At 43.4% G+C, this 10,945-nt stretch overlaps 1 protein-coding gene across 1 annotated transcript; it reads right to left on the minus strand.

Moving 5' to 3' along the window:
• Positions 1–8,116: 8,116 nt before the first annotated feature.
• Positions 8,117–10,105, minus strand: LOC140905953 (uncharacterized). The gene is made up of 2 exons (XM_073329452.1): positions 9,533–10,105; positions 8,117–8,595 (listed from the first exon to the last, which is right to left on the minus strand). The coding sequence occupies exons 1-2, from the start codon at positions 9,687–9,689 to the stop codon at positions 8,135–8,137; spliced, it is 618 nt and encodes a 205-aa protein (XP_073185553.1). The 5' UTR covers positions 9,690–10,105; the 3' UTR covers positions 8,117–8,134.
• Between the last annotated feature and the right edge of the window lie 840 nt (positions 10,106–10,945).

A 10,945-nucleotide genomic window follows, 5' to 3' on the forward strand; every position in this document is an offset into this window, starting at 1 on the left:
CCTGATCACTCTTGTTACAGTATGTATGGTAACACCCATTGTTTCATGTTCTCTGTGTATATAAATCTCCCCACTGTATTTTCCACTGAATGCATCCAATGAAGTGAGCTGTAGCTCACGAAAGCTTATGCTCAAATAGTTTTGTTAATCTCTAAGGTGCCACAAGTACTCCTTTTCTTTTTGCTAAATCCCTAGGTACTTTTGACAATGGTTTAAAAGCCCAACTAAACTTACAAAGAAACCCAGAAATCACCTCCATATACAACAGCAGCTAATTATGGGATGCAGAATCTGGTTCCAAAGTTTTACTAAAGATAATAGCCCCCACTTTGGAAACTGACTAGTGATTTTGGGTATGTCCAACCTGAGATGTTTAAAGGGGCCTGATTTGCAGAGGACAAGTGCTCACCATTTTGATATTAATTCAGACCCCTTAAGTTCTCCAGATGGGAACCCCAAACTACTGGTCACTTTTGACATAGTTTCTCCATTATTAAATAAATTTTCAAGTGATCATTAGAACTACCTGTTAAAATTCAGAGTAAGCACATAAGTAATGAATAGGAAAGCTGAGACATTCATGGTAAAAGAACACTAACACTAATAATAATTTGCACTTCCCTAGGGTCTTCCAAAGTATTGCCAACCCTCATGATTTTGTCATGAGTCTCATGATTTCTGGGGTGTTTTAGAAAGGTCCTTATACATTACTTATTTCTGCCTTCAATCTCATTAAATTTTACCCTCACCCAAAATGGCTTCCACCTCCCATCGCAGTCAATGGGACTGGGACCCCAAGCTTCCCTCAGGGAGATGGCCACCATGTCCCAGTAACTATTGTATTGCAAATGAGGCTGCCCCAAGTAAGTACGATATATTTTTATTGCAATAATGCTTAGAGGTCCCAATTATTGATCAAGTCTCCATTGCTAGGTGCTGTCTACACACACAAGATGATGGTCCCTGTTTGCAATCAACATATATGATGAGAAACAACAGGTGGATATAGGACAGACAGACAGTGGGAATACACGATAACAATGAGACAATACTAGTCAATGAAATAGGCACCAGTCACTGCACACCAGCTGCCTAGCCATTTTCAAATTGTTATAGGCATCATGGAAGAAGAGAGTTTTAAGGAGGAATTTGAAGGAGGGCAATGTGGTGGTTTTGCAGAAGTTTATGGGCAGCTCTTCCTAGGCATGAGGGGGCAGCATGGGAGACAGCATGAAGGTGCTTGTTTGAAAGTTAAAAAAGAGGTGATGAAGGCTGGCATTGTAAGCAGAGCTGGATACTCTTAGACTGCAATGGGAAAAGGAAGATAAGAAGAGGGGAAATGGCATGTACATGGCAAGTAGAAGTCAAGAGACTTTGCGGGAGCATGCTGGGAGGATGAGTAGGGCAGCTTTCTGTACTGTCTAGGTAGGGATGGGGAGAGAGAGGGACAGAATGGCGGCTTCCCAAACCCAGATGACTCATGGACTTTTAACCTGTCCTTTAAATCATCTTCTGTACCCAATGACTGGAAGATAGCTAATGTAAAGCCAATATTTAAAAAGGGCTTTAGAGGTGATCCTGGCACCTACAGACTGGTAAGTCTAACATCAGTACTGAGCAAATTAGTTGAAACAATAGTAAAGAATAAAATTGTCAGACACATAGAAGAGCATAAATTGTTGGGCAAACGTCAACATAGTTTCTGTAAAGGGAAATCATGTCTTACTAATCTATTAGAGTTCTTTGAAGGGGTCAACAAACATGTGGACAAGGGGGATCCAGTGGACATAGTGTATTTAGATTTCCAGAAAGTCTTTGGCAAGGTCCCTCACCAAGGGCTCTTATGTAAATTAAGTTGTCATGGGATAAGAGGGAAGATCCTTTCATGGATTGAGAACTGGTTAAAAGTCAGGGAACAAAAGGTAGGAATAAATGGTAAATTTTCAGAATGGAGAGGGGTAACTAGTGGTGTTCCCCAAGGGTCAGTCCTAGGACCAATCCTATTCAACTTATTCATAAATGATCTGGAGAAGGAGGTAAACAGTGAGGTGGCAAAGTTTACAGACAATACTAAACTGCTCAAGATAATTAAGACCAAAGCAGACTGTGAAGAACTTCAAAAAGATCTCACAAAACTAAGTGATTGGGCAACAAAATGGCAAATTAAATGTAATGTGGATACATGTAAAATAATGCACATTGAAAAAAATAACCCCAACTACACATACAATATAATGGGGGCTAATTTAGCTACAACTAATCAGGAAAAAGATCTTGGAGTCATCGTGTATAGTTCTCTGAAGTTGGCCCAACTTGATGATCACTTTAGATAAGCTATTACCAGCAGGACAGTGGGGTGGGAGGAGGTATTGTTTCATGGTCTCTGTGTGTATATAATGTCTTCTGCAGTTTCCACGGTATGCATCCGATGAAGTGAGCTGTAGCTCACGAAAGCTCATGCTCAAATAAATTGGTTAGTCTCTAAGGTGCCACAAGTACTCCTTTTCTTCTTTCAACCTCTTTGAGTTGCCTCGCATAAGGTAGGTTTTCCATTCCTCAGATCATCCTAGTGGCCCTTCTCTGCACCTGTTCCAGTTTTAACTCATCTTTCTTACACATAGAAGACCAGAACTGCACACAGTATTCCAGATGAGGTCTCACCAGTGCCTTGTATAATGATACTAACACTTCCCTATTTCTACTGGAAATAGCTCACCTAATCATCCTAGGACTGCAATAGCCTTCTTCACGGCCACATCATATTGGCAGCTCCTAGTCATCCTTTGAGCAACCAATACACCCAGGTCTTTCTCCTCCTCTGTCAATTCCAATTGCCCAGCTTACAGAAAAAATATTCTTGTTGTTTGTCCCTAAGTGCATGACCTTGCACTTTGCACCTTTTAAATTTCGTCCCATTTCTATTACTCCAGTTTACAACGTCATCCAGATCTTCTTGTATGATATTCCAGTCCTCCTCCATATTGGCAATACATCCCAACTTTGTGTCATTTGCAAATTTTGTTAGCACACTCCTACTTTTTGTGCTGAAGTCAGTAATAAAAATGTTAAATAAGATTGGTCACAAGACCGATCCTTGATGAACTCCACTAATAGCCTCCCTCCAGCCTGACAGTTCACTTTTTAGTATGACCTGTTGTAGTCTCCCTTTTAACCAGTTCATTATCTACCTTTCAATTCTCATGTTAATCTCCATCTTCTCCAATTTAACTAATAATTTCCCATGTGGAAATGTATCAAATGCCTTACTGAAATCCAGATAGCCTATATTTACTGCATTTCCTTAGTCTAAAAAATCAGATATCTTCTCAAAAAGATCTAGTTGGCTACAGAACCTTTTATTATTGGTTTTAATTCCCTTTGCAAGGTCCAACTCTGCTTTGCTTTTGGCAGTTCTCACTTTATCCCTACACTTTCTGGCTTCCAAGAGGTAGCTTTCCTTGCTGATCCATCCCATTTTCCATCCCTTGTAGGCTTTCTGCTTTCTCTTAATCACCTGTTTGAGATACTTGCTCATCAAGCTTGGTCTGCAACCCTTCCCTGTGAAATTTTTCTTCTCGCTTGGGATGCAGGCTTCAGATAGTTTCTGCAATTTTGATAAAATAATTCAAACTTCCTCCACATTCAGATCCTTGAGTTCTTCAGTCAGGTCCTAACTAATTGCATTAAATTTTTAAAGTTTGCCTTTTGAAATCAAGGACCCTACTTGCAGATCTATTCTTGTTTATCATTCCATTTAGTTTAAACTGAATTAGCTCATGATCACTCGAACCAAGGTTGTCCCCTACAACGTGTTCTTCTATGAGGTCCTCATTACTCACCAATACCAAATCTAAAATGGCATCATGTCTTGTTGGTTTGGTGACTATTTGGTGAAGAAATCTGTCAACTATCAAATCCAGGAAAATCTGGGCCCTACTATTATTAGTAGCACCTGTCCTCCAGTCTATATCTGGGACGTTAAAGTCTCCCATAATCACACAGTTCCCAACAGTATTTATTTCATTAAAAACATTAAAGGGGTCTCTATCCATATCCAGATTGGATCCTGGGGGTCTGTAGCAAACCCCTAAGCACTAGTCCAGGAGAACCTCTAGTAGCTTTCTTCCCCAAAATGATTTTGGCCCTAACAGACTCTGTCTTATCCATTCCATCACTTCTAATTTCTTTACAGTCCACCTCACCATTAATACACAGTGCTACTCCACCACCTTTGCCTTTATTTCTGTCTTTCCTGAACTGCACATCCCCTTCAACACCTGTATTCCAGTCATGACTATTCCACCATGACTATTCCACCATGTTTCTGTTATCCCTATAATATCTGGTTTCACTTCCTGTACCAGTAGTTCTAGGTTCTCTCCATTTTGTTACCCAGGCTCCTCGCATTGGTGTACAAACATCTTAATTGTTGCTGCTTGGTTTCGCTCACATTCCTCACCCGATTGAGTACAGTCATTCTACTGCCAGTATCACCTGACTGTTAGCTTCAATGGTATCGACACTATCTTTCCTCTTAATGTCCATTCTCCTACTCACTGCTGTTCCTTTCTCCATTGCTGTGTCTTTTCTCACTTGATTTTCCTCCCTCTCAATGTTAAAATAAGGCATGGAGATTATTTATCTCCCAAACATTTCCCCCTCCAATTCCTAGTTTAAAGCTCTTTTAATCAGTTGTGCCAAATCTCAATCCCTGAAGTTTATTTCCCTCCTTACTCAGGGTCGAGGGTAAATGGGTTTCCTCTCATCAGTGAACATGGAGGCTGCATTTTTGTGTGTGTTGAATATTGATGCTGAGATAATCACACATAAGTGAGTGGCTTCCCTTTCAGGTTGGGGAAAAAATCACAAGGTAGGCCAAAGGCAATGTAATTTAATTATTAATTTAAAATCTTATGATATTTTTGGTGTCTGGTTCATGATTTTTGAAAGTGTGAGGTTGGCAATATTGCTTTTATTCAAGGATCTCAAAACCCTTCACAAAGGTTAATGAAATTAGCATCACAACACCTCTCTGAGGTAGAAAATATTACCTCTGCATTAAACTTGGGGAAACTGAGGGAGAGAGAATTTAAGAGACTTGCTCAAGATTGCATGGGATTTCTGGAGAAAAAATTATTAATATTTGAACAATATCTCCTGCATTAGGGATCTCTATTTTGAATCCAGGTCAGTGAGAGCCAGTCTGCTAGTGTGTGCCTTCTCTCTCCTCCCTGGCCCTCAACCCTTCCCCCAACCCTTCAGTTTTGGCTCTCAGTTAATCCTAAGAGATACCTGGTATTGAGAGAGTTGCTGAGAAACAAATCACTGACTGTCCTTTAGCACTGTGGGGGAGAGGGCGTGAGTATTGTGGCAGAGTCAAAGGAACAGCTTGAAAGCAGCTGGAGAGCTTTGCAAAAAACACAGAGCAGCTGCATAGAGAATGCTATGCACAATATTAATTATATCCATGCTATGGAGGAAAATATTAAACATTGCTTATGTAAAGAGTACAGTGTGGGGAAGCCAGTGACACTATTTCACACTCCCCAAGGTACCTCCACTAGAATGGGGTTTCACCTAAAATTCCAGGGCTGTCAAGCTGTGACAATTTGAATAAATTGAGATTTGAAATGTGTCATTGAAACACACAGGGTAAAATCCTTCATCACAAGCAACAGAGACCTTAAAAGCACCTTTAGAAAATGAATAATAAAGTTAAGGGAGTGTCCCTAAAAGGAATGAAACTTGGGAGGGCTCAGATTCCCTGGGAAATTAATTTTCCCTGCCTCTTCCCAGTGAGATGCCTCAGCCATCTCCTCACTCTCTGCACTCTTAATGATCTTGCTCGAGCAAGTAACCAATCTCTGCTTGATTTACAGGGCCCTTTCTATTCTCTGAACTGTCTATAATTTTAAAATAGAGTTAAAGTTGAGATTGCAGTAAAATCAGATTCATTTCACATATTTAAATGAAAAAGCAAAAATAAGACAGTAAAGATAGCAAGGGTCTAATTTGCTACATGGTTCCAAACATACACTCTGACATTCTTACATGCCAAATTTCTGCACAGAAAACAGATTTTTTTTAGGTCTTAAAAACAAATTGTGCACATACCAGAATAGAACATCCAATACCCATTTTGCTTTGTGGATTGTTTATAGATATTCCCCTAAACTACACCAGTTATCATTAGAAACAGTACATATCATGTATCTTTTTGGTGCAAGGCGCCCCTGGCATTGCTTCAGGGTGTACTGCTCAATATCTCCTATGTAGTCTAAGGCCATGTCTACACTACAAAAGTACTCCGATGTTACAGAAGTCGACTTTTGGGAACAGATTGTATAAAGTTGAGTGCATGCGTCCACACTAAGCACATTAATTCGGCGGTGTGCGTCCACAGTACCGTGGCAAGTGTCGACATTCCGAGCGGAGCACTGTGGGTAGCTATCCCACAGTTCCCGCAGTCCCCACTGCCCATTGGAATTCTGGGCTGAGCTCCCAATGCCTGATGGGGCCAAATATTTGTCGCGGGTGGTTACAGGTAAATGTCGTCAGTCAACCCTCCCTCCCTCCGTGAAAGCATCAGCAGACAATCATTTCCTGCCCTTTCCCCTGGATTGCCTGAGCAGACGCCGTAGCATGGCAAGCATGGAGCCCGTTCAGCTCACCACAGCAGTTATGACCATTGTAAACACCTCGCGCATTATCGTGCAGTTTATGCACAACCAGCACCTAAAAAACCAGGCGAGGAGGCGAAGGCAGTGCAGTGATGAGGACATGAACACAGATTTCTCTAAAACCAAGGTCCCCAGCAATTTGGAGATCATGGTGTTACTGGGGCAGGCTCATGCCATGGAACGCCAATACTGGACCTGGTAATCAAGCACAGAGTTCTGGGACTGCATGTTTGAGATGACTCCCAGTGGCTCCGAAACTTTCACATGCGTAAGGGCACTTTCATGGAACTTTGTCACTTGTGTCCCCTGCCCTGAAGTGCAAGAATACCAAGATGAGAGCAGCCCTCACAGTTCATAAGCGAGTGGCAATAGCCCTGTGGAAACAGCTACCGGTCAGTCGGTAATCAATTTGGAGTGGGCAAATCTACTGTGGGGGCTGCTGTGATGCAAGTAGCCCACGCAATCATTGAGCTGCTGCTATCAAGGGCAGTGACTCTGGGAAATGTGCAGGTCACAATAGATGGCTTTGCTGCAATGGGATTCCCTAACTGTGGTGGGGCTATAGATGGAACGCATACCCCTATCTTGGGACCGGACCACCAGGGCAGCCAGTACATACACCGCAAGGGGTACTTTTCAATGGTGCTGCAAGCACTAGTGGATCACAAGGGACGTTTCATCAACATCAACGTGGGATGGCCGGGAAAGGTTCATGACGCTCGCATCTTCAGGAACTCTGGTCTGTTTAAACGGCTGCAGGAAGGGATTTACTTCCCAGACCAGAAAATAACTGTTGGGGGATGTTGAAATGCCTACAGTTATCCTTGGGGACCCAGCCTACCCCTTAATGCCCTGGCTCATGAAGCCGTACACAGGCAGCCTGGACAGTAGTAAGGAAATGTTCAACTATAAGCTGAGCAAGTGCAGAATGGTGGTAGAATGTGCATTTGGACGTTTAAAGGGTTGCTGGCGCAGTTTACTGACTCGCTCAGACCTCAGCAAAACCAATGTTCCCATTGTTATTGCTGCTTTCTGTGTGCTCCACAATCTCTGTGAGAGTAGGGGGGAGACATTTATGGCGGGGTGGGAGGTTGAGGCAAATCGCCTGGCCACTGAATCCAAGCAGCCAGATACCAGGATGGTTCGAAGAGCACAGCAGGAAGCGCTGTGCATCAGAGAAGCTTGGAAAACCAGTTTCATGACTGGCCAGGGCACTGTGTGACACTTCTGTTTGTTTCTCCTTAATGAAAACCCGCCCCCTTGGTTGACTCTAAATTCTTTGTAAGCCACTCGCCCTCCCCCCTTCGATTACAGCTTGCTTGGAAAGGAAATAAAGTCACTATCATTTAAAAACCATGTATTTTTTATTAATTGATTATAAAAATAGGGAGATAACTCACAAGGTAGCCCAGGTGGGGTGTGGGAGGAGGGTAGGAGGGAAGGAAAAGGCCACTTCAATACTTGTTGAATGACAGCCTTCTGTTGCTTGGGCTGTCCACTGGGGTGGAGTGGTTGGGTGCCTGGAGCCTCCCCTCCCACATTCTTGGGCATCTGGGTGAGGAGGCTATGGAACTTGGGGAGGAGGGAGGGTGGTTAAACAGGGGCTGCAGCAGCAATCTGTGATCCTGCTGCCATTCATGAACCTCCACCAGACGCTGGAGCATGTCCGTTTGATCCCGCAGTAGCCCCAGCGTTGCCTCATGCCTCCTCTGATCTTCCTGCCGCCACCACTCCTCACGTTCATTGGCCACTTTCCTGTACTCTGCTATTGTGTCCTTCCACACATTCTGCTGAGCTTTGTCAGAGCCAGACGACTGCATGAGCTCAGAGAACATTTCATCGCACGTGCATTTTTTTCGCTGCCTTATCTGAGATAGCCTTTGGGACGGAGGAGGGAGGCTTGAAACATTTGAAGCTGTTGGAGGAAAAAAAGGGAGTGAAGTATTTTAAAAGATACATTTTACAGCACAATGGCTATACCCTTTCACGGTGAACAACGCTATTCACATTACATAGCACATGTGATTTTGGTACAAGGTTGCATTTTGCATCTTATATTGAGTGCCTGCAGTTTTGGTGTTAGAGATCACACACGCAGTGCCAGGCAACAGAATTTGGCTTGCAGGCGGCCATGGTAAGCCATAGTCTTTTGGCTTCTGCAACCTTCATGACAGCAGCGCCCTCCTCTCCCATACCAAGCAAAGCACGTTGAGTTGGCCATTTAGTGCTGTGGTTTTCCTGTTTCCGGGATGATTGTTTACTACTCACCCCACCGCATGGCTGGTAACAGGGAAGATCCCTGCTAGCCAAACGCGAACAGCTCAGTGCCAATGCCCCCAACCCCACACCGCATGGCTAACTGCGGGGAGGATTTCTTTTCAGCCACAGGCAAACAGCCCAGTAGGAACGGCCACCTCTGAATGTCCCCTTAATTAAATTCCCTTATTTCAACCAGGTTACCAAGAACAATATCACTCTCCTGAGGATAACACAGAGAGATAAAGAATGGATGTTGCTTGAATGCCAGCAAACACCAGGACCATACGCTGACAGGCTTTGTCATGCAATGATACCAGATTACTTGCTACTAGCATGGCGTGGTAAAGTGTCCTACCATGGAGGACGGAATAAGGCTGCTCTTCCCAGAAACCTTCTGCAAAGGCTTTTAGAGTACCCCCAGGAGAGCTTCATGGAGATGTCCCTGGAGGATTTCTGCTCCATCCCCAGACCCATTAACAGACTTTTCCAGTAGCTGTACTGGCCACAAATGCATCCCAAGTCCGCAGGACTACTTAATCATTAAAAAACACTTGCTTTTATAACATGTATTATATTTTAAAAGGAACGCTCACCAGAGGTCCCTCCTCTGGCTTCTTTGGGTTGGGAGGGTATTTCAGTCAGGGTGATAAAAAGATACTGGCTGTCAGGGAGAACGGTGTGCTGTGTGCTCTCCTCAAGCTCATCCTCCTCCTCTTCCTCATCTTCCCCGTCCACAAAATCCTCAGGCATGGTGGAGAGTACCCCATCATTGGAGTCCAGGGACAGGGGTGGGGTAGTGGTGGCGGAATTGCATGCAGCTCAGCGTAGAAGGGGCATGTCTGGGGCTCTGTCCCAGAGCGTCTGTTTGATTCTTTGGTTTTCTGGTACTCTTCTCTGAGCTCCTTAACTTTCGCGTGACACTGTGTTGCATCCCTGATGTAGCCTCTGTCCCTCATGGCCTCGGAGATTTTTTGAAATGTTTTGGCATTTTGTCTTTTGGAACGTAGTTCTGATAGCATGGATTCCTCTCCCCATACAGTGATCAGATCCAGTACCTCCCATTCGGTCCATGCTGGAGCTCTTTTTCGACTCTGGGACTGCATGGTCACCTGTGCTGATGAGCTCACCTGGCCAAACAGGAAATGAGATTCAAAAGTTCCTAGGGCTTTTCCTGTACACCTGGCCAGTGATCCGAGTTCAGAGTGCTGTCCAGAGCAGTCACAATGGTGCACGGTGGGATAGCTCCCAGAGGCCAATACCTTCAAATTGCATCCACACTAACCCTAATTTGAAATGGCGATGTCGATTTCAGCGCTAATTCCCTCGTTGGGGAGGAGTACAGAAATCGGTTTTAAGAGCTCTTTATGTCAAAAAAAATGGTTTAGTTGTGTGGACAGGTGCAGGGTTAATTCGATTTAATGCTGCTAAATCCGACAAACTCGTAATGTAGACCAGGCCTTAGAGCTGGGGATTGGGTCCTATTTGGGCTCTGTCATTGGTCTTCTGTGAAACTTTGGCCAGTTATTCAACCTTTCCATGCCTTGGTTTATTCATCTATAAAACAGATATTTATAAATAGGGAAGAGATTAAGCTTCATTGTTTGTACCTAGGATTTCAAACATACCAAAGTGTTAGGAGGCTGGATCTGGGCGTTTGATTCAGCTCATTATAGGACTAGGGTACTTCTATGAAAGTCTGAACCCGATCTGTGTTCAGATTTCAAACACCCACCAATTTTCGTAGATATTCAAATTCGGTATTTTCATTGTAGCCCGTCTCTATTTATAAGTAAATAATATATAAATACCTTACAAGGGCAATCTGATTATTTTAATGAATTGTTTGTAATATGCTTAGAGATCCTTAGATGAAAGAAGTGAAAAGTGTTGTTTGAATATATTCTCTTATAATTCAGTGCAACTCACATCAGACCAGGGAGGTAAGGACTGGAAGCTGGCTATTTTAAATGATTGATTTCACTGTACAAACATCAATACAGCAAGCG

This window comes from Lepidochelys kempii, chromosome 2 (genome assembly GCF_965140265.1).
Source record: "Lepidochelys kempii isolate rLepKem1 chromosome 2, rLepKem1.hap2, whole genome shotgun sequence".
Taxonomy (NCBI): domain Eukaryota; kingdom Metazoa; phylum Chordata; order Testudines; family Cheloniidae; genus Lepidochelys; species Lepidochelys kempii.

Coding starts and splice junctions, on each gene's coding strand:
- LOC140905953 (XM_073329452.1), bottom strand. CDS start 9,689: ATGCCTGAGGATTTTGTGGACGGGGAAGATGAGGAAGAGGAGGAGGAT. Junction 8,596..9,532: donor AGCCAGAGGAGGGACCTCTG/GTGAGCGTTCCT, acceptor TTCCTCCAACAG/CTTCAAATGTTTCAAGCCTC.